Genomic DNA, 25,440 nt, shown 5'->3' on the forward strand with positions numbered 1-25,440 from the left:
CAAATACATGACTCAAATAAAACAAAGAAACAACAAGTTCTCAAAATGCTATATTTAAAAAAAAAATAAAGATTGATCAAACACAACTTTACCTGAGACAGAGAGTTAATCTCGAGAACTTCCTAAGTGAATTTGAGTCCTACTCCGCAAGAGTCACTATGCATGAGGCAAATTATTAACTGGTGTCGCATTCGGTGAATTCTCAAGAGACAAACAGGACATTATTGAACGTACGACACATAATTTCCGTTACACTATTATATACATTTGTACTGTACTAGTGTTGTCAATTCGTTTGATGTTTTGTGAGCTTTGATTTTAACATTTGCTTAGGGACTTTCCGTTTTGAATTTTTCCTCGGAGTTTAGTATTTTTGTGATGTTACTTTTTTTAGGCAACCTTCATATTTTACCACTATAAATAAATGTATTTCAAAATTTCTGTAATCAAAAACCTATGTCAATAAATGAACAACGTGTATATGGCATTGTTATTCATTTATAAAATGATAGTAAAAAGGGCGAGACATTGATGGATTAACCAGCCCAACTTTCCAATTATGAAAGGATTTGATGTCCTGCATGAGTTAACTCTTACAGAAATATATGTATCCAATGAATATACTGTAAACCAAGTTATTTCGCAGATACTTTATTTCGCTTTATACCAATTCTAATTCATTTCGTGGCTTTTAAAATTCGCGATTTTCTTATTTACCTGATGTAGATTAATAAAGATTTATTTATTCGCGACGATTTATATTCGCGTTATTTTTCTCCTCGCAAAAGTCTCGAAAATAAATCGCTCGCGAAAATAAGTTGATTTTTAGTACATGTGACACGGAATGATTCTTATCACATTAGCGTGCTCTTGTTTGCATGCTATATGTGAACTGCCTTTTGGATAGATCATGGCAATATAAAGAACATTTTGTGCAACACGAAATTGAATCTATCTATAAACAAGTTATGGACAACTTCAAAACTCTCAATATCCTGTTTGTAAGATGATTATTACCTTAGATTAATCACTGAGCTATAATGAAAACGTTTGAAACGGTCGCCCATTGATGTCATACAAAATAAGTTCCTTCCAGAGGTTTTAATTTCTGAATGTTCAAAGAGTTTTTATATTACATTGAATTAATTAACTATTTGTTAACAGGAGAGGCGACCATTAGTGAGACGAGCCTCGTCCAGTCTGTCAAGTTTGACATCTGATCATTCCGAGGAGTCTGCAGCCCCACCAATTCCAAGACGAGGAAGACGCCTAGCCATAGTTGATACAAAGGTACTAAATTGCTTTACGTAGTATAACTATACTTATAACAACTCGCAGTCTATTATTTTACGTTTATTTCACAATAGAGAAAAGGGACAAACAGAACATCAACTGAAGAAGAAAAAACGATAAATCTTATTATGATACAGTGACGAACGATTTATCATATATAGCTGGTAATATATTTATTCAGAACATGGTTTTATGCTTTGCATTTGAACATAAAATAACATTTAATTACATGTCATTAAGTTTTCCCTTTCAGTTAAGTAAATGCATGTATCGTTTTATTAATAGAAAAAATACCAAAGACCTAAATACAATTTGTGCTGCATGGTTTAAGAGATTTCGAAAATATCAGGGTTTTTTTTAAAGTTGTCATAGTATTAAATGAAATAAATAAAATTGAGAAAGATATTGTGAGCAATAAAAGTTATCAGCGCTATATACGTATCACCGTATGCATGCAAATTAAGAATACAATCATAAAAGATACATATCTTTAAGGCAGCGAATCAATATGTAGATGCATAAGTAGTCATTTTACATATTCTTAAAGTTCAATTTCGTTTTAGTGATAACAACTTCAATTTTTTTCGTTTATTGTTTTGTCCAAAATCTGGTTTTTGTTTGTTTGTTATGTTATGTTTTGTTTTTTGTCGTTTGCATTGTTTAACATTTTGTCATGTCAGGTCTCTTTTCAACTGATTAGATTGTATTGGGTTTGTTCACTGTTGAAGGCCGTGTGATGACCTATAATTGCATACTCCGCGTTATCTGGACTCAGTTGGATAGTTAACTCTTGCAATTATACCACATCTCTTACTGCAAAAAATGTATGCATCATAGATGACTCTAATATAATTATACATGCGAAATTGCTTATTCGTGTAATTAACTTTTCTGGTTGAATTTTGTTCTTTGTCTCTTCCTCCGACAAAGGAAACAAGTTTTATTAACTTTTATACGTGAAAGAACTCGATGATCGTATGTTATTTCCATATGTTGTATGCTTATGTTGTTTCTACGATGTTTTTCTCATGTTTCACTGGATTTTAATTTTGGTTTTAATCTAATTCTAATTTAAGGAAAATTACTTTTGTCTGTCAAAACCTCGTTGCATGATCTAAAACTTAATTCCGTGAAACCAAAATGTTCACAATGGACGGGATTAGCTATTGGGTAAATTGTATTTTGGAATTAATTAAGCGTCATATCTTTTATATAACTGAATGTTCTCCGTTGATTATTCGTGCTTCTGCAAACAAATAGAGAAGTTTAAGGAAAAGTTTTATCTTCTATGGTATGTAATTTGTCAAAGAAATCAACCTTTGCTGTTCTTGAAATTTTAACTATGTTGAGGAAATGATGCACATACTTGTGAAATAAAATGCATTAGTTAAAGTTAATAAAAGAACAATAAAGACTCACCTGCATTATTTATACTTTACCTGAGATAATCAGACCTGCTTTAAATGTCAACCAGTTCTTATTACAGTTACATGTAGTAGCATTTGCGTAATGCAGTTATGTTTTACTTGCCATTATCTCAGTATTTATAACGGCTTCTATATGTAAAATGGATTTACGAGATTCGAACGAGATTTGAACATCGTTAAACTACGTTAGCTGTTGCATTGTATTTTTATTAAACACAAATAGTCATTATTGCAAAAGTAAGAAAAGTCGTTGAACCCAGATCCTTAATTGCATCATGGTTAATTATTTTTTTAAACCTGATATATTCGTACATGTATGTGAAAGGATTCGATTACACATATATCAGATCAAACTTAGATTATATTTTATTTTCACATTTCATTTGCGAGTCCAGAAAAAAAACTTAAATGCCTTAGTGTATGTATTTATAGTGTCGTATTTTACTGAGTAAACTGTCAGTATCAATAAGACATCGTAACAGGGATTTCATTCCTCTACACCATTCATGGTAATTGGATAAAACAATGTCGTCGTCGTTAAGTGTATAATAGCTTACTTTAGCCGACAGAGGAACATGAAAACAGGAAAAATATGTTTACTTGCCTCTTAATTTGCACGAATTGCAATCTTTAGTTTGCATATTTTCTTCTAGTTTGAGTGTTTTGGTGATGTCTTTTTTATATATTAAGCTTATGTATATAGTCAATGAAAAATGACGATGTACGAATGTTTCTGTTTTTGTTAGTTTGTCTCGTTCTCTAGAATAGACATATTCTTTTTTCAAACTGTATAATAGATTCACCTGACAGTCTATTAATAACCATATATCATTTTTTTTATAGAACGTAGGTGACGTATCACCAACTCCAATGTCATCTGACGCCACACCAAATACGTCCTGTGATGAAGATGAAAACAGGTATGATATTTAACTTTGAATTTAAACGTCCTAGATCGTAAACTTGTAGAGTGTTTCAAAAATTGATATCAGTAAATTATTCAAGATTTACAATAGTAAATAATCACAGTACATAAAAATGAGAATGGAAGTTGGAAATTTGTCAAAGACAACAACTCGACCAAACATGTTATGTTGGCTGACAACAATCAAAAGTGATAAAAAAAAACCAAACAAAAACGTTGATGATAGTTTAACAACGTCATATAAATGCATATAAAGATAAAGAAACTAAAAATTTGATACAACTGGCATTCCAGATGGTTGTATAATAACAATGTTATTAGAAGATCTGGATGCTTCTTTTTGTAATATCAAAGGATTGTAAAAGCGCTTCATACAAAATTGGTTTCGGTCAATGCTTTTACATCCCAATTACTTTAAGATCATAAAAAAGAAACATAAAATTCTTAGAATTGGCACAATGTTCTTGTTCTGATGAAGCAGTTTACATTTAATTTGTAATTGATTGTGTCCTCGCATTCACAAAAACAGTGTTTCTTGTATTTTTACAGAAATCGAATAAAAACTACAAGCCATTACAGGACAGCTTATTTTTTTATAATAAAAAGAAGCAATATAAATGAAGTAAACATTTGATGTGACGGTGATCGTCAATACGTATGTCTAGCGAAAATTTTATATAATTCTCATGTATGCAAAAGAGTACATTCTAATAAAAGTATCCACACATCGACTTTTCCGATATTAAAAGTAATGAAAAGACGCTAAAATAGTCCAATGATTTATGAAAAGTTTGCCCACAGCACCTTATATGTCGATCCTCCTCTGTATTTCATGCCATGCTTAACAGTTACATGAATTTAAAAATGATGTGCATCAGTTAACAGAAATAAACAAATATCTTCCATAATCTTTAAATTTCATGAGTGACTAAAAGAACCTTATAACATAAAAATTCGATACGAGTGTTAATAAAAATACTGCACTAGCTACACCTTCCATTCTAAAACCTAGCGGTCAATGCAAAGTGACAACGCAATTGTCAAATAAAACTCCTTATCATTGATTTTATCTTACAGACGCAATCGTAGAAAAAGTTCTGATGATTTGGAGAACCATAACTATCAAAGGGAACAGATGCTAAGAGATAAAAGAAAGAAGTTGTTAAAAAGAAATACAATTTCAGATTTCTACAGGTCAAGGGAACAAAATCATCCTGGACAATTTGATGGTGTGTTAATAATATTTGGTATAGCTATTTTGTCTTATACTGACATATCAAAATTATTAAGCTTGCAAACTATCAAGACATATTTTCTTGAATACATTTGTACATGTTAGACCATGGCATCTGCTCTGCTAGTGAGTTGAGATACCGACACATTGTATCTGTCAACCAGTTTGCGATAGTAAACATAAATCTTTTTAACTCAGCCTTAGTCTAATAATTCTAATTAAGGTAATTTTGTAAAAGGAGCACACCCCCGTCAACAAAGTCATCATAACGTAAAAATGCACACGCATAGCATCTTAACTGAGATTTGAAAATTACATAACACGGATTATATTGTATGTTATTGCTTCAAAATGGAAATTTGAAAATAGGAAAGTTGAAATCATCACGTTTGTCTTAGATTCTTGTTTGAAGATGTCCATCAAAGTCAAAATTGAGGAACAGATCTAGATCAAAATTTTACTATATTACTTTTGTTATTATAGTATCCTTACTATTAAATTGTGATACGTGAGATTTAATTACTCATTGAAATGTGAGTTATTGGGTGACAGGGTATCACCACTATGTCTGAAAGTAAAATTAAAGAACTTTGCAAGATATTTCTGTCTTTGAGAAGGTTTGTATAAAATATGCTCCAAACGAGTACAAAAAGAATTCTTACCATAATGGTGCACAATAAGTACCCTCGTTGAATACTAACTATTTGGCGAATCAAACCACCTAACTAAACCAAAAAGTGTAACAAAAATATTGAAATTCTACGTAAATTCAAGAATTGGGATGTCCATAACAACTGACAAAATTAAGTGTATCACTTAATTAAAAATACAATTGTCTTATTCCTGGTTTTATTTTTTTATCAAAAATTCAAGATATAACCTTCTTGGTTGTTGTGAGAATCAGTGGTGTTCTCTGCAATCAAACAATTCTTGGCCACAAAAAAAGGAATTGATATCTGCGTTTCCTATTTCTTCAGACGAAGCTCTGTTTAATGAGGCAATGTTGTTGATGATTTAATTTAAAATGAGGATTGGTAGAGTAACATAAACTGGCCAGCTTTGGGGGAAATACATCTCAAAGACAGATACTGACATACAATTATAGTTCTCTAGATAATACCATTTTGCATATCATCAAAAAAGTAGCTTTAGGGTTTTATTTGGCATTAATTAAAATTGATTACATAATACTTAAAATAAAGCGATACTAATATCCAGTTGTAAGACGGTTTTTTTAAGGCTTTTGAAAATTAAATTAAAAAAAAATACATTTAAATTTGAAATTATTTACGCAAACAGTTGACCTTCAATTGTATAAGCACTCACTATTGTAATTGGCGAGAAAAAACAAACCAATCGTAAACAAATCTGTTCCAAATGATTGTCAAATTTTAGCATTTTCTTTTATTCAGAGACATTTTCATGCAATTATTTCAAAGAAAAGAGAAAAAATATATTTGCATGTACTTTGACTCTTGAAGTCTATTTGAATGATTTTTTATAACAGTGAATAATTGATAATTTCCATCTAAAATAACGTTTTTGACAGTATATTTTACTGACTTTTGGTATGTACAATTAAATATGTTTGGTTCTTCTAAAGCTTTACCGTAGGGACTTTTTTTCTATTCAAAAGTAAACCTCACGATTGATTTTCTGGAGATATGAAAATAAATCTACATTAGTAACCTTGTGATAGAATTGATACATCTATCATGGCTTGTTTAAATTGTCACTGCGTCATTTTATAAACCTAAGAAGAAACTTAAAAAATAATCACAGCTTAATGAACTGTATGTGACACCAATTCAAGCTAATATACTCTTTTGTTTGCAAATCAAATTAAACCGTTTAACACTTTGATTTTGCTTTATTTCATAGATACCAAAAAGAACAGGCAGTCATTTTCATTCAGGAAATTCGTAAGTAATTTTTTAGTTAATAGTTTTAAATGTTAAAGTAAAAAAGCGTAAAAGCATATTTCTCAAGGTATACTTTTTTATACAGCTTTGGATTCTTTAAATTCAAGAGCCAGAAAAAGTAAAGATTCAGTTTCAATATTTATGCTTGAGAAAAGTCTAACTCGATTACTTTAAAACATAAAATCTCGTTTTTGTCAATTGATTTTTTGATCATATTGCCTGTGTAACTAATGAGTAATTGTATATCTACAAAAATGTAATTGTTCATACCAAGGTCAATAGCTCAAAGCGACGAGTTGACTATATGTTTCGTCATACGATCAGAATGATATATAAAATATATATAATTTGAATAAACGAATACATAAGTTCGCTTTTATAACAAACTGAATAGGTAGACGCGCATGCGCAGTTATAATAAAAAAAAAAAAAAATTAGGAGTTAAAAATGTAGTAGTGAAAGTCTTGACCATGATATTAGAAAAATAATGCTTTGCTATATATAGCTAGTACCTCAAAGGAGTAGGGCAATAAGGCCCTTATTTGGCCCAAAAATTACTGCAAATTTAAAAGTTATCATACATATTCTTAAATTACCGAAAACTTGACTAAGGTATAAGGTACTAAGAAAAACAAAACAAATTTGACATCGAACAAGTTACCATGGCAACAAATCATGACCAAATTTGCATATTTTGTTAAATTCGTGATTTTTCTTGCTTTTTCATCAAATTTTAAGTATATTTTAGATTGAAAAAGTATGTGCGCACCCAAGAAACAACTTTATATTTGGTGAGACTATGCCAATAGCTATAATAAAGCTTCTGCTAAATTATTTTGTTGTTTCTCGGCTGCTCAGGATGTTTCCACAACAGAAATAAAGACAGAAAACTGCACAAATTCTGTATTTTTCAATGTTTTTGTGAAAACAGTACATATTATGACGTAATTGTGACGTCATCGGATAAAAGTCTTTATGTTTTTTATTTATATTTCTTGACCCTATGCATTTCTAAACATTATGTGAGAATTTGAAATGGTAATCAAACATTTTATTTTCTTGGGCCAAAATTAGGCCTTAATGCCCTTACTCCTTTAGTGAATGTAAATAGAGTGAACGATTATTTTCACTGACGTACAATTTGTTTTCTGTAAATGCTAACAATATAACACGTTCTTCTCTCAATTAGTTTGAATCAAATTAAATCCGTTACATACATATCTAGTGAAAAGTTATCATATAGGCAATCATATTTCGTCTTCCTATTTGTATATAAGTTACCTTTGATGTGTTTTAAGGCTACATGATTGTCATTCTCCGTATTCCTCAGATTCTGAAACCGCAGTTGTCGGTAAATAAGGCTTCTTGTCATGTTTAGCTGTTATCTGTCAATGAGGTAAAACAAGATAGATTATTCTAACTTCGATTGCAAGTTATTTATTAAACCTAAAAGATCTATGATCATCTATCTATAAGAAGATAAAAATAGAAATTTATTAATGTGAATGTTAATCATTATGTAATGGTCTGTTTCTTTAATAATCCTTCCTATATCTACGTGTGAAATATTTTATCGTGGTAAGAACGGATAAAGTCTAATCATGTTTTCATCAGGCATGCTAAAACGACATATGATGAACGGGAATTCCCGCAAAACTAATCACGGAGTCATCGTGCTTCAGCACGAGACGACCCTTATTCCTACGGATCACATTAAATGTCTCTGTTCTGAAAATATATATGTTTTAACAGAATCAATGCCGTTTCATACTGAGTACGATGTTTCATATTTTTTCTTATTCAATGTAATTTTAAATGCACATTATTCTTATTTTGCAGTTTATCTGATTTAATACCTTATGAATATTTCAAGGTTTTTCAGCATGTTACCTTTGTATTAGGAGCGCTAATTGAGCCATTTATCGACATTTTTATACTATATACAAAAATTCACTGCTGGGTTGCGAACTAGATAGTTGATTGAGCAATTGATATCGTTGAATAACATGATTAAGCTATCCAACCAGTTAAAATCTTAGCATGTTGATCATTACAAATAAAGCCGCAAGATGTTGGCACAGTCAACAGAATTATACTAATAAATTGATATAGATGACAAAATTATGTATGAACTTTTATGTGATAGTTATTTGCAATTCATTTTTCTTGTTGTGCAGAAACTGCTGATATACTTGAACACCTGATTATCCACTACCATCACCTGAATTGTGGTGGTGTTAGTATTGTTCAGTCTTTCATTTTCTGTGCAGTGATCGTTTGGGCTGTTGATTTTCTACTAGACTATTTTTTCCCATTGAACATGGTGTATTTTTTTTCGAATTATTAGTTTTACATTTCCCAAATACATCTGCTTTCTCAAACGTTATTTGTGAATACATCTCACAAGTAACACTCACGTAATTACATTAAAATTGAACACCATAAGCAGATAACAAATAGAATTGAAACAAATAATATTTAAATAACTGTCGTATCTGGTACACGTGTAAAATATTTAAACATAATTAGAACGTATAAAGAATGTTGAATGAATCATTATAGAGTCTACGATGTTACAGTAATTATATTTTGAACACTACTTTGAGTAGGACTGACATGATAGATATCCCGACATAACAGATCTGTATTGCATTTGTTTCTTTATGAAATATATGTGAAAATCAATTAGAACAATATGAACAAGAAGGTATTGCCACGTGTACCTGTCTAAATTAGTTTTTTCTAAACGGTATTTGTATATTTAATTGTCAATATGGTCAAACAGTTTTCTTCAAGACATTTTCGACATATTTTTTTTAAAAAGTATATAGAACTCAGTATATTACGCAACCCACTATGTTGAAAGCGCAGATATATAATTATCTTACCTCCTATACATTTCTAGGAATGTAATTGGTTAAAAGCGCTCTCGTGGAGACCGTGTATATTTCATATTAGGTCAGTAGGGAGGCGGGGCTTATCTCATACGCGGTTAGTAGTGGTGTTACGTCCCTTTATATTCCTCATATGGTAGTTAGGAGGCAGGGCTTATTTCATACACGGTTAGTCGTGGTGTCATGTCCCTTTATTAAAACAAAACGGTACTGAGAAAAAAAGGTTACTATAGACGAAGAAAGTGAAGATTAAGATTGAAATAAATTCATAAAACACATTTAAACCTAACAAGTCGTCATTGTTGGTATCTGTTTTTGTCGGATCAATGGAAGTAGTTTCTTAATGCTGTTTAATTAACTTGTATATACTTTATAAACTAATATTAGTTTTACTTGCCTCCTAGTTTATCGTGAGTAACAGTACAGTCATTTGTTCTTATTCAATATATTTCCACCGTTTAAGGATATTATACCTCATAGATATTCGGTTCATGTTTGAAGTATTACTGTCTCTTATTACTTACTGGTGTATCCCAGTAGACTACCTAATCGCGTGAAACGTCAGTTTTGTTGATAGTTTATACCTTTTATTTGAGAATATCCCTCTAAAATGGTCGTATATCATACAGTAAGCAATTTGTTCTTCCAAGAATCCTAGACACGTACTTTTTCAATTATTTGCTCAGATGAGTGATTAAATTAGTTTTCGGCAATTCATATTTTGTTGTCCATAATATCATTGTTTGAATATTGATCACTACTTTCAATTAACGTGTTATCCTTTCATCAGCATTCTATTCGTGTTATCACTAAAACAATTATACGGCTAGTTATATGTATACCATAATTACACGTTTTAACTAGTTCTGATTGGATACTTTTAGCTAGTTTTGACAATTTGCATCCTCATATGACAACATTTTCAACTTTTCTCGTCTTTTTTTCCTTTGCTTAATTGAAGGTATGAATTGTTGCCCGTTGATTGGTTGTAAATGTTTCTTTATTCATCAAATACATAACACTAGAGTTCTTTGTAGTGGTAAAATCGAAATCAAGCCTTCGATAAATTTACGGACACCAGCAACAGTTAGTCTATCGATACGGAAAATCTGTTTCGCAGATGAAATCGGATATATTACAATAGCTGTAACCTCATTTCTGCCCTCCGTTTTTCTAAAATGTGACTTACTGAATAAGACTTTTCACCGGGTCTATTCTTACATGATCAACACGATATGTGCCTCGTTTTGAGCAGGATCTGCTTATCCTTCCTTAGATAAACCACGGTGTTTGTTGGTGTTCATGTAGATCACACTTTAGTTTTATTTGTATACTTTTCGTTCACGTTTTTTGTCCCAATTATTTTCTACTTAAAGAAATACTTGTACTAAGTGAAGAATATGTCAGTTGTTTCTATTCGTTTGATGTATTTTATATTTTTAATTTGCCATTTGTTAAGGGATTTCCGGTCTTAAATTTTCTCAAAGTTTGGTATTTTGTTTATTACTTGATGATGTCTTTCATCTCTCTTGTAAGTTTCACTAGCGTTCACGTTTTACTATTTAATTCGGTCGAAGTCTCGTAAACTCTGTAATATGATAAACTTTTTTTTTTCTATACTACTTCACATAGTGCAGTGACAAAGTCTGCACCAGTTATATAATTTTCCTATTGTAAGTTGAGGTTTGGTGTCAGTTTTAACATGGCTACACCATTTGACTATATACTAGACATTGAGGTCATATTTGTGTAAATAATCTTGGAAACCTCTTTTAAGAGTTAGTACTATGATTGCTTTAACAATGTTTTGAAGGTCTTTAAAATTATTCCATATGGATTCTGATAGCAATTCCAAAATGATTCTACCACAATATTGCATAATTGATAATTTTTCCAGTTAAACTGGCAGTTTAAAAATCTTATGAAGAAAAATTCTCATCGTTACCAGTTTTTCATGTAATTTATTCTTCTTGTAGATTGGTCTTCTGTCTTTTCAAACAATTTGATTTTTTTTATTTCGTATATTCCAATATGGAAATAACAATAGATGTTTTCTTGTTTTCAAATTCTTTCTATTATTCTATTATCAAATCATCTCGCGAGAAAGGACATTAGTGTGAATTGTCTGTCTTCTTTAAATTAATGCGCTTTATTTGTCAGAATGACAGTAAATCCAACAGTAAACTTATTATTTTTAAAGAATTGTCAAGACGTAAAAAATGTGTATTTATTCATTGATGAAATAAGCTCGTCATTGATATCCTAAAACCATTGTTATGTCGAAAATAAGATTTGTCATATTCCCGCATTTTAGGATTATGTTGTATCACTTGTAAAGGGGAAAGTAAGATAACTAACAATTGCCTGTTATAACTCAATAAGACCTTGTATTATATTGATATCATATCTTAATAAAACCTTGAATTAAATTGTTATAACACATGTGTATTTAAATGTTCATTCATAACTTTTCTGACTCAATAAATGCTTATCATAACTCGGCCAGTATTGTGTCGATATTCGGGAAAATCAGAAGAAAATGTGATATGCAGATTGCCTGCGTTGATAAATTACGACAAACCTTTTCAGTCTTAAGAAATGGTTACCGTCGCCATACTCGGAACTTTTATCCTTGTTGGCCCGTTTTATCATACATCCGACTCTATGTACATGTGTATCAATATATAAAGCCCCGCAATCTTGGCAGAGAAGAAGCAAATACCATTTTTTAAGTATTGGTTTTACCTGGTTGAGAATCAATGGGTAACTTCAGCTTTCGAAGTAAACACTCTAAAATGGTACCATCAGATTCAAAACGACAGAAGATACCAGCTGATAAATTTGCTGTCTTTCTTAATTCAATAGATTTCGTGCAACCTATCTACACAAATTTATATTTTTTACTAAGTCCCCGAATCAAGAAGTTAATAACTACTTATACATGACATTATCTCTCAGGACAAATCATTTTTCGATTCCTACCAAATACGTTCTAAGGTATACTAGGTTCAGGTTCAGCCTAGTAGTCAGTGCTTCGGTACCGACATGATTTAACAAACTTTACTAAAATTGTCCGTTGATAAATTTTAAATTATTATGAAACTAAGGTTTCAACTCCCTCAGTCAAAGTTGGCTTTAGATGAATTTGGCTATTTATTTTAGGTATTTTTGACAAATAGCTCTTAAACGATTTTCTGTACTTATACATCTTCGGAATTCAAATATTTGTCTTAGAGCGTTCCTGGTGAAGGTAAATCCCAAAAAGCGCTTCGAACGCAAGAAATTATTAAACGTGTCGTTTTCAACTTTAATTTGTACATGCTATTAGTTAGGATTGAATTAATAATCAGCATATCCTAGTCTCTTAATATCAAGTCTACCGAAACACAGCTTAACATTTTCTTTAAAGGGGCACTAGCTGTCAAATTCAACTTGTACGATTCGCTCGTGTATGTAACAATGTTTTAGATTTTTACGAGAGAAATTTTTGTATTACTGAAAAATTATTACACCAGGGTTTTCGATATCACAAATTAGTCAAAACATTTAGTCAATTTTATTATCGGTATAAGGACATTATTCGTAATCATAGCTCAACATGCAGACTTCTTATACGTTCAGGTATTTCACATCCATTTTTTTATGGAAATATTCTTTATAAGGCACAAAAATGTCAGTATTCATCTCAGAAGCTAACAAAACCTTTAAATAGACTTATTAAGAAGGAATATAGTTACGATATTGTTGTCAGGTCATTACAGATTGCATATTTTGGCGTTAATATTTATTAACTTATAGGGTCTTTGCATCGGAACTAAACACATTTATTTAAAAACCAGTTGTTGCCATGACACGGGTTATGTTCTTCTCATATATGTTATGATGGTATGATACTAAACCCCTAACGGGAAGGATTGTGCCTGATATTCATATGATGAAGACATAATCTTTCAATCAGTTTAATTGAAGTCTGGAGCTGGCATGTCAGTTAACTGCTAGTAGTCTGTTGTTATTTATGTATTATTGTCATTTTGTTATTTTCTTTGGTTACATCTTCTGACATTAGACTCGGACTTCTCTTGAACTGAATTTAATTGTGCGTATTGTTATGCGTTTACTTTTGTACATTCGCTAGAGGTATAGGAGGAGGGTTGAGATCTCATAAACATGTTTAACCCCGCCGCATTTGCGCCTGTTCCAAGTCGGGAGCTTCTGGCCTTTGTTAGTCTTGTATTATTTTTAATTTTAGTTTCTTGAGTTTAGTATGGCGTTCATTATCACTAAACTAGTATATATATTTTTTTAGCGGCCAGCTGAAGGACGCCTCCGGGTGTGGGAATTTCTCGCTGCATTGAAGACCTGTTGGTGACTTCTGCTGTTGTCTGTTCTATGGTCGGGTTGTTGTGTCTTTGACACATTCTCCATTTCCAGTCTCAATTTTATGATCACCGATGAGACTCAAATTCTCATATTTTATCTATAATGATGTAAAACATTTATCCAAACTATCAAAAGTCTAAAATAAACAATTAACAGGACATCAGCTCGATAATATGAAGCTTCGTTTCGTGTGTATTTTAGTCTTGATGCCATCTAATAAACTACCGAGTTGATCCCGATGACCATATAAGCGATGTAAACAAAAATACAGATATAAATAGATTAAGCAACTCGTGCAATTGGATTTTTATAGGTCTGTTTAATTTTATATTATAGATTTGAAATATATATTTCTCATCGTTTTTACCAGTGTAAGAATGAAATTTTATGGATCGAATTAGTCAGTCAAATGATTTACCTTTGTTTCACTTTCAATGTTGATACGTTTGCCTTTAAATAACCAGTACACGGACAATGCATGCGTTATATATCTCTAGCTAAGGGGTTAAACTGAAGTTCACATGAATGCGGATTTAATGAGGTCGAAATAGTCACTTGCAAGTTAATAAATAAATAATCAATGGTTGATTTTACTTTTCTAAGCTTAATTTGACAAAATTAAACCATTTTGACGGCTGAAAGCGAATCATTATTTCAGTATTTCACTTTCATTAAGGACTGATAAAAAAGTCATACTTTAGATTTTTTATATATATCGTAGCTAGTGCCCCTTTAAGAAATGAAGTCTTCAAAACTCTGCACAGTTTTGAAATTTTGTATAGCAAACATAATTAACTAAACGATTTACCCAGAAATCACGAATAAAAATGACTAAAACGACTCACTTTCAATATTAAGCAAATTAATTTGTAGATTTATCGATCAAATGTAATAGATACCATTCCCTCAAACAACTGATAAATTAGGAAACTATTTGCCTATATCTTTGATTATATAGAACAGACAAAAGAAGTTTGAGGGCTAATTGTTTTCTCGACAGGTCGTACTGTTAATGGTTGAAATTCTGATTTTGATATTTGTAATACCTAATTACATCCTTTTTCTAGACAGACAAATGTCCATTTGTTTTCTGGACTTATTTGGAGCTACATGATATTCTTGGAAGACACTCGGAAACAAATCGACGATCAAGTCAACGACTGTATTAATATATCCGAACAGCTATAGTTTTATGCATGATTTTATAGTGTGGAAAACAGTAAAAGAAACGTTGACGTAAACAGCACTTTAACAATATACTTTGTCTGTAGTAAAAATAGCACCTTGATCTTGGACAGGATATATATATTTGTTTGATAAAAATATGTAAAATCCTTTGTACATTGTACACACCAGCAAATTAAATATCTTTTCTGGCAAGCAGTCGCTTAATTATGATCATAAAAGGTTCGCATTGCATTAGCTATATAGACGAAACGCGCGTCTCGCGTATTATTTTATAAACCTTGTACCTTTGATAACTATCCTTATTTCTTCATATTTTTTTTTATTTGCAGATGAAAACACGTAGTAAAGAGTCGTTAACCAAGTTAGGAGATGTTCTTTCAAAATTGAAGCCTTCTCATTTTCAGGACGCAGAACTTGCTGCTTATAAGGTATATACATACAATTTACAACGTAATATAAACAGACAGACATTTTTCTTTTTGACTCACTAGTGAAAAATGCCAGAGGAAGATATTTTAAAAGTTTTGTAACCTACAAAAAGATATAAAGTTATATCAGAAAATGATAAATCTTTGGAATGGAGCTGCGTTTGCGTAAATTCTTGACCTCCGTGCATCAGCCTTGATATACATCAGCATTCACTAACTGGATTGGACATTAAAGACAGTAAATGTTATCTAATTCTTCTCTGAGCTAGTTTGAATAAGTCTCTAATAGTTTTGTTATCAATTCATTTTCCATTCTTCAGAAGGAATTAGGTTTGGAAACCATAAAGTTAAGAAGATGTTGGTGAATTTGACACGTTTTCATATTTCATCGTAGCCTTGTCCGGTAAATATAAAAGGCTTGTAATTTCAACATGTGACATTGTTTATTCACCACTACAAAAGGCTATCCAGTATCTTATAAAAATATGTTTGACTTAAAAAAAAAATAGCATGTTAGAAATCCACTTTTATCATAATAATCCTTGCTCTATCTTCATCTCAATGGACATTCTCATTCAAGTACTACTATGTTTACACACAAAACTAACCGGGACGAACAGGGTCGGAGTAAAGATGAACAAACGGAGCTAGAGGCGAAACAAACGAATTTTAACAAATCATGGATATGCCAATAAACCTGCAGGTGAAAAACTGAAAAAGGAAGACGGCAGTTACCAATATTCAATCACGTATATAAAGTCGAAGACAAGATGACAAATAAAGGCAAACAGTAGTATAACTCTGTTTGAAATTCATAAATCGATTGAGAAAAAACAATCCGGGTTACAAACTTAAACTGAGGGAAACACATCAAATATAAGAGGAGAACTACGACACAACAGAAATACAACATTAAAATGTAACACACACAGAAACGAACTATAATATAACAATGGCCATTTTCCTGAGTTGGCACAAGACATTTTTAGAAAAAAAATCAGTCTACAAAAAAACAACATAAACACAATAGACTGCTCAACAGGAACCCTATAAAACCCGGATAAAGCATTCCAGGTGCTCTGGATAAATTAACAGAACCCTGCTCCATGTTTAATGTTTGATTTATATGATAAAAAGATAATCTATGTAGGTTCTTTTTGACAATGAATTAAATTTTTATTTGAATATGAAAGATAGGTTTTTATACGCATTATAAAAATAAAATTGAGAATGGAAATGGGGAATGTGTCAAAGAGACAACAACCCGCCCAAATAAAAAACAACAGCAGAGGGTCACCAACAGGTCTTCAATGTAGCGAGAAATACCCGCACCCGGAGGCGTCCTTCAGCTGGCCCCTAAACAAATATATACTAGTCCAGTGATAATGAACGCCATACTAATTTCCAAATTGTACACAAGAAACTAAAATTAAAATAATACAAGACTAACAAAGGCCAGAGGCTCCTGACTTGGGACAGGCGCAAAAATGCGGCGGGGTTAAACATGTTTGTGAGATCTCAACCCTCCCCCTATACCTCTAACCAATGTAGTAAAGTAAACGCATAACAATACGCACATTAAAATTCAGTTCAAGAGAAATCCGAGTCTGATGTCAGAAGATGTAACCAAAGAAAATAAACAAAATGACAATAATACATAAATAACAACAGACTACTAGCAGTTAACTGACATGCCAGCTCCAGACTTCAACTAAACTGACTGAAAGATTATGATTTCATCATATGAACATCAGGCACAATCCTTCCTTCTATAAATATATATGAAAATAAAATATTGTTTTAACAGAGCGTCCACTGGTCAGATCTAATTGCCCAAACAGAAAACAATACGAAACCAATACAGATATCAGAAACAGAACGGAAAAGACGAGAGGCAATCTGGGAATTGTTCACATGTGAATGTAACTTTCTTATTGACCATTTGATGGTACTGAAACATGTAAGTATTTATTTCAAGTGTATTTCTTTCAACTGTTTATTTAATAATTATATAGATAAACAAAGTTCAAATTCGAGTCTTTTTCCTCGCTTCTTTTGTAATCTGTATAATCTTGTTTTCTAATTCCCCGATCTCTCCATTTTACTATTGCATTTCATTAACGAATAGTACATGTAATAATTATTGATCTTGAAATCAATGAAAAATCTTTTGATTAGATTTTCGTTAGCATTGTACCTATGAATGAAACAGGATGAGATATACGCCATCAAGCCATCAATATAGAAGGGGGGAGTAAATTAAAAGAAATACCGAACTCCGAGGGAAAATTAAAACGGCAAATCCCTAATCAAATGACAAAATCAAAAGCCCTAACAGACTTAACTAATGGATAACGACTGTCATGTCATGCTGTAACATGCCGTCTTAAATAATAAGCAGGTGGTTATCAGTAATTGTATGTCAGTTGTATCTATGAAATAAACGTCATCAGTTATGTTCAGGACCAAACGTTTGAAAGGCAAAAATATAAAACTTTTAAAAATAGACAGCACTATGATCAAAAAGACATTATGATCAAACAGATTGAAACATTAATCTGACCAAAAACAATAGTTTAATTGGGTCGCACTGGAAGGGTTGTCAGTTCCAACTCTCTAATTGACACTCGCCATACAGGGATTAGACTCTAAGTAGAACATACCTTATATAAGGGATATGAACCTTAGTTTAAAAATATATCATTTTCATCATTCCAACCCTTGAACACTAGCTAGTGAACATATACTACCCTTAATCAACCTTTAGAAGTCAAATATCAATGAAAGTATGTCCTTGTAATAACATAAATATATAACTTAGTTATCTTAGTATGTCCTTGTAATAACATAAATATATAACTTACTTTTCTTAGTATGTCCTTGTGATAACATAAATATTTAACTTACCTATCTTAGTATGTCCTTGTAATAACATAAATATATAACTTACTTATCTTAGTATGTCCTTGTAATAACATAAATATATAACTAACTTATCTTAGTATGTCCTTGTAATAACATAAATATTTAACTTACCTTTCTTAGTATGTCCTTGTAATAACATAGATATATAACTTACTTATCTTAGTATGTCCTTGTAATAACATAAATATATAACTTACTTATCTTAGTATATCCTTGTAATAACATAAATATTTAACTTACTTATCTTAGTATGTCCTTGTAATAACATAAATATTTAACTTACCTTTCTTAGTATGTCCTTGTAATAACATAGATATATAACTTACTTGTCTTAGTATGTCCTTGTAATAACATAAATATATAACTTACTTATCTTAGTATGTCCTTGTAATGACATAAATATTTAACTTACCTTTCTTAGTATGTCCTTGTAATAACATAGATATATAACTTACTTATCTAAGTATGTCCTTGTAATAACATAAATATTTAACTTACCTTTCTTAGTATGTCCTTGTAATAACATAGATATATAACTTACTTATCTTAGTATGTCCTTGTAATAACATAAATATATAACTTACTTATCTTAGTATGTCCTTGTAATAACATGAATATTTAACTTACTTATCTGTGTATGTCCTTGTAATAACATAAATATATAACTTCCTTATCTAAGTATGTCCTTGTAATAACATAAATATATAACTTACTTATCTTAGTATGTCCTTGTAATAACATAAATATTTAACTTACCTTTCTTAGTATGTCCTTGTAATAACATAGATATATAACTTACTTATCTTAGTATGTTATTGTACTGCCACCAAGCTGGCTTCGACAGTTTTAATGCACACTATATTTCTTTAAATAATTTTCAAGTGTTTCATGGAACCACTGAAAAATGTGCAAGTGGAAGGCCATTTGATGTACGCAGAACCGGACGAAATATTTGGTAACTTAGATGAATTGTGTTATGTAAGTTTTGTTATATATATAATGTTATCGACTTCATGTGCAATTCATAACACAACACAACCTATTTATATGTTAGAGTGAGCATGTATACCCTATAAACATTAAGCTCTCCTTTGAGAGGGAATATTTCATTTTGATTAATAACAGAATACAAAACAAAATGTCAGTAGACAAAGGTAAATACACAATCCACGAAAATAGGAGTTTCAAAGTAGATTGAAAGCTTTAAATACGTAATTTTGATTGTAAAATTTAAAAGTGGATATTTTACTCTCGGTTAACTCAATGACCTGCAAAGCGGGAAGGGTCTTTTATTTTCTAAATGGTTTCGTAAAAACGCAAAAAGAAGCCAACAACAAAAATATATTGATTTATACAGGCAGACACACTTATTGCAACGTGTGCAATAAACTTATCTTGAAATAAGTAGTTTGGACAACAAAGCTGCAGAGGGATTTACGTTTTACATGTTTATATTATGCTTAGTTATACATGATGCAAAACAACGTAACTCAGACAGTTTTAGTTTACTACGAATGACGTTTAGGTCCACTTGTGTTACATTGTATTTGATATTTGCAGATTAGTTATACATTTTGTAAAGATTTGATCGCTGTTTTATTACGTAACTTGACGACGGATACTATTTGGAATACATCAAGTCTAGTAGAAGCTTTGGAAAGGGTAAGTTTATAAATATCTTTATACAAAATAGCTCAGTAGACATTGGAAAGGGTACGCTGAAATAAATATATTCATTTAAGATAATAATCATCCCTATAAGCTATGATCTTATCTGTTAGACAGTCATCTAAAAGGGTGTAAACTGACAATACAAAAGTAGCCACATTAGACATCTGTTAGTTTCAATCTACTAGGAATCCTCTCGTGAATGTCAACATATCGAAATTTTAAATTCGACCTCATACAAGTAATAAACGAATTCTGTTAATATCAGCTATATTATCGACAAGAAAGTATTTTCCAACGCAATGCCGATTAAGATTACGATCATGAAAAGCTATTCAAAGAACCAAATACACACAAATTTCAACAATGCCAATAGTGAAGAAAAAGTCTGCCTTATTTTTAGTGACAACTGTAAATTATACCTTTTTTACCTGAAATTTTATGGTAAAGAAATACCTTGCTTTTAGAATATTTATAACGTGCTTCGAAAACCAACCTTACTATGTTAGAGTCAATTAGATTATTTACTCCCTCCCCGGTCGGGATGGAGCCTGTACTTTTTCACTTCCTTCTTCTAGGACAACACTGCCTAGCGTTGCGCATACGCCTTATTCCATACTCCTACTATAAACTAACAGACTAAAAAACATTAACAGAGCGACATAGAATCTTTTAACAACAAACAGTTCAAGCTAGTAATAATCGCTTCAGTATAGTCATGCTGTTCAAGAAATGAACAGAAACTGTCGAAAGCAAATACAGAAACACAAAGATATGACATAAGAATAACGAAGTAGCATATCAAAAGAACATTGATCATTCCTTTTCTTACCACCTAATAAGACTTATTTCCGTAATATATCACGCTTAACATGACGATGTACTTTTGAGGTCGGAATTACATTACTAGAACATTTACCAGGCATATGATATATCTAGTTGTAATTGTGGTTCAATTTTTATCGTGTGATTGGAATTGTTTACATTCGTTTTGTCTCATGTTTAATTTTCCACTAATGTATACAATCTTTTCCAAGGTTAAGAGTCAGTCTCTTATAGTGTTTATATGACATTAAGGTTGATCAATTACATGACATTGTATATAACACACAAGCAAGAACATATATGAAGTCCTTAATATTCTATTTCATATACTTCATTTGTGAAAAACAAATTATTGTAATAAAAGATGATGTACAGATTATCCATTTATTTGGAAAAATGATCACGAGCAAAATTTTAATTTTGCCTATTCCGGTAAATCAACTCACCAGTGTTAATATATTCTCTCTGTCTACAACAATTGCCAACGATTTATTTCCACAGACTATACAGTCTGATTATCTTACTTATTAAAAACAGATCATTATTTTCTAGTATTTATTAAGCCTATTATGTCATGGTAGGATTAATGTCCAGGAAACGCGATTTGTATGTCTAGGTTGTTGACATAACATTACATTTTTGCAATGATGTTAAAATCTGATGTTTTTTCTTTTAACAGTTTGCACAGATATCTAATGAAGGAGGAGTGTTTCACACAAACTGTGTCAACTTTTCGAAGACAGCAAATGCTCTTGAAAAGCTAAGAAAGAATGATGATTTTTGTGAATTTGAAAAGGTATTCTGATGAGCATGATTTAAAGTTTTCAACACTTATCAAATCAAAATTGTTTAGAAATTTAATCCAAACGAAACCACACCTTTGTCTTTGGTTTAACAAGTCAACCTATTACAAAGTCAACATGATATAACAGATAAATTTAAAACTCTACTGCTTGTGTTTTATATTCATTGTTCAAAAACCATAATGTTATACTTATTTTTACTTTGATTTACTCTTTTGATTGGCGATGCATATTCCTGAAGCTATAAGAAAAAACGACTACTATGAAACTAGCTATCCAAACTTATATTTTTTACAATAATTTGTTTTATTCTAAAACTAAAATTGATTCTAATTATAGATTAGAATGTTAGACTTGTATGTTTGTTTTTTACTTTCTTTTGCAAAGAAAACTACCTAAATTTCATAATCTTGAGGTTTAAACCAGATTCCTTTTCTGTACATAATTATTAGTAACCTATAAAAGCCGCAATTTTTTTTTTTTTTTTGATAGTGGTGTGAGCAGGACCCTAGATGCAATCGTCTAAAATTAAACGATTTATTAGTAGCACCACTTCAGCATACGACAAAACTACCGCTCCTGCTAGCACCAATAAGGAAATATACAACAGAAGAAAGTGATATTAATTTGCTCACAGAAGCAATAGGCAAGCTAGAAGAGTCTCTACGTATGTACAAGTTATCTTTAATCTGTTAAGACAATCACATCGATTTTACTTAGAATTTTCACCATGAAACAATTTTATTTTGTTTAAACAGAAGTACTTGTTATGAGGAAGGGGAAAATGTTGTATTCGACGAACGTTTTGCTTACAATTAAGACGATACCTAAAGCTGTTAGCATTTTAACATTTAACAGACGACGACGAAGAAAGACATCATTATGGCATAAAAAAAATATATGAAGGAAAAACAATAGAGCAAAATGAGATTGAGCAGCATGCACACCACACAAATCCGTGTATGAACTCATATACTTTATAAGCCTTCAAGGTTATTGACCTTTATAGTCAATTTTTAACCATTTTTCGTAAATCTTAGTAATCTTTTACAAAAATCTTCTCCTCTGAAACTACTGGGCCAAATTAATCCAAACTTGGCCACAATCATCTTTGGGATATCTAGTTTAAAAAATGTGTGGCGTGACCCGGCCAACCATCCAAGATGGCCGCCATGGCTAAAAATAGAACATAGGGGTAAAATGCAGTTTTTGGCTTATAACTCAAAAACCAAAGCATTTAGAGCAAATCTGACAAGTGGTAAAAGTGTTTATCAGGTCAAGATCTATCTGTCCTGAAATTTTCAGATGAATCAGACAACCTGTTGTTGGGTTGCTGCCCCTGAATTGGTAATTTTAAGGAAATTTTGCTGTTTTTGGTTATTATCTTGAATATTATTATAGATAGAGATAAACTGTAAACAGCAATAATGTTCAGCAAAGTAAGATTTACAAATAAGTCAGCATGACCAAAATGGTCAGTTGACCCCTGAAGGAGTTATTGCCCTTTATAGTCAATTTTTAACCATTTTTTCGTAAATCTTAGTAATCTTTTACAAAAATCTTCTTCTCTGAAACTACTGGGCCAAATTAAACTAAACTTGGCCACAATCATCATTGGGGTAACTTGTTTAAAAAATGTGTGGCGTGACCTGGCCAATCAACCAAAATGGCTGCCACGGCTTATAATAGAACATAGGGGTAAAATGCAGTTTTTGGCTTATAACTCAAGAACCGAAGCATTAAGAGAAAATCTGACAGGATTTAATTGTTTATCAGGTCAAGATCTATCTTCCCTGATGTTTTCACATGGATCGGACAACCCGTTGTTAGGTTACTGTCCTAAATTGGTAATTTTAATGAAATTTTGCCGTTTTTTGTTATTATCTTGAATATTATTATAGATAGAGATAAACTGTATACAGCAATAACGTTCAGCAAAATAAGATCTACAAATAAGTTTACATGACCAAAATAGTCAATTGACCCCTTAAGGAGTTATTGCCCTTTATAGTTAATTTTTAACATTTTTCATAAATTTTTGTAAATTTTTAGATAATATTTTCCACTGTAATTACTGGGCCAAGTTCATTATAGATAGAGATAATTGTAGCAACAAGAATGTTCAGTAAAGTAAGATCTACAAACACATCACTATCACCAAAGCACAATTATGTCATGAATTTATCCGTGTCCATTGTTTAATATGCACAAGACCAAGGTGAGCGACACAGGCTCTTTAGAGCCTCTAGTTATTTTTTCACCCCTCGAAGTTTTGATTTAGTGCATGTAAAACCGGTCTCAGGTTAACATGATTCCTGTTAGGCTTTGTAATTGAAATATCAGAACAGGGATTTATAGATGAATAAAAACAATAAATTCTGCAACTGAAAACAAATATTTTTGAAAATATAAGCATTGTATCGTCTAGTGAAGACATGTATGTTTTTAGTGTTAAACATATTTGATCAATGTCTTGGGAGTATATGTAGTACCTATAAATATTAATGGAAGGATGTATACTTATTATTATGTCAAGATCATACAAGACTAAAATTGTTTTCTTGATATATAATCAAGTCTTTTTAGAATACCAATCTTAATGTTCATATGAATAATTGCCTGTCTGGGAACCGCGTAGGAATTTAGGGACTGAAAGTTGAATTTAGAGACAGTATATCATTGCCTGATTTAGAAAGAGGAATATGATATTCCCAAAAGACATTCAAAAGAGAAAATGTTACACTGACATAACATATTTGGTTTCTCTTTCATGTGTTATGTAAAAGCTCTAATGTGTAACCGCTATGGAAAAATATGATTTACTGTCAGGAAATTTTTTTAATGAGGCAATTATTTCAAGTAACTTAAGTCTTTGACTAAAGGAGATACTCAACTAAATGATGTACGTGGGAGCTATTCTTTAATACACTTCATAATGAATTTGACATTTAATATTTAACATATATACAACTACTTTCGGAGTGGATGATATACTGCAATGACATTGTCCGTCTGTTTGTCCTTTCTTGATGTTTCTCACACGTTACAAATATTCATTGTTAAGGAATGTTTTGAAATAAAGTTTAATAAAGGCAACAGTAAGATACCGCTGTTCAAAAGTCATAATTCAAATCGATTTAAAGAAAACAGGTCTGGGTTACAAACTTTAACTTAGAGAAACACATCAAACGAAATAACAGAACACAGAAATGCAACAAAAACAAACAACAATGCAACATCATAGAAACGAACTATTAGATAGCAACTGCCAAATTCTGACTTAAGTTATAATGTTGAGCTGTACCCTGATTCTACAGGGCAGTCACTTCCTGTTTGGCATTACTTTCTACTATGTTTTTGAATTCTTAAAATGTAAATTTATGTCAATGTCTGAAACCAGTTGAGCTATGTTTTGTACGGCATCTAAGTATTTATAAAATTAAATGAGCTTACAATGTAAATTAAATTTTGATAAAACTTAGCAAAGTTTTTACGAATGACTGAGTTAATCAATATGCAAGTTTAAGA

The 25,440-nt window shown here is 31.1% G+C and overlaps 1 protein-coding gene across 3 annotated transcripts in view; it reads left to right on the forward strand.

The window, feature by feature from the left end:
• The window catches only part of LOC143066283 (pleckstrin homology domain-containing family G member 7-like), a 97,032-nt gene that overhangs the window by 59,466 nt on the left and 12,126 nt on the right, over positions 1–25,440 (forward strand). For 2 of the 3 annotated variants that reach the window (XM_076239286.1, XM_076239282.1), the window contains exons 2-11: positions 1,165–1,290; positions 3,564–3,640; positions 4,723–4,892; positions 6,761–6,801; positions 15,593–15,691; positions 17,499–17,651; positions 19,499–19,594; positions 20,177–20,278; positions 21,789–21,905; positions 22,405–22,579. In XM_076239286.1, the coding sequence (XP_076095401.1) occupies positions 3,591–3,640; positions 4,723–4,892; positions 6,761–6,801; positions 15,593–15,691; positions 17,499–17,651; positions 19,499–19,594; positions 20,177–20,278; positions 21,789–21,905; positions 22,405–22,579 (1,003 nt within the window). In that variant the 5' untranslated portion in view covers positions 1,165–1,290; positions 3,564–3,590. The remainder of the gene's footprint in view (positions 1–1,164; positions 1,291–3,563; positions 3,641–4,722; positions 4,893–6,760; positions 6,802–15,592; positions 15,692–17,498; positions 17,652–19,498; positions 19,595–20,176; positions 20,279–21,788; positions 21,906–22,404; positions 22,580–25,440) is intronic. The other variant, XM_076239278.1, reaches the window with a different exon arrangement.

The sequence above is a fragment of the Mytilus galloprovincialis genome, chromosome 1 (assembly GCF_965363235.1).
Source record: "Mytilus galloprovincialis chromosome 1, xbMytGall1.hap1.1, whole genome shotgun sequence".
Taxonomy (NCBI): Eukaryota; Metazoa; Mollusca; class Bivalvia; order Mytilida; family Mytilidae; genus Mytilus; species Mytilus galloprovincialis.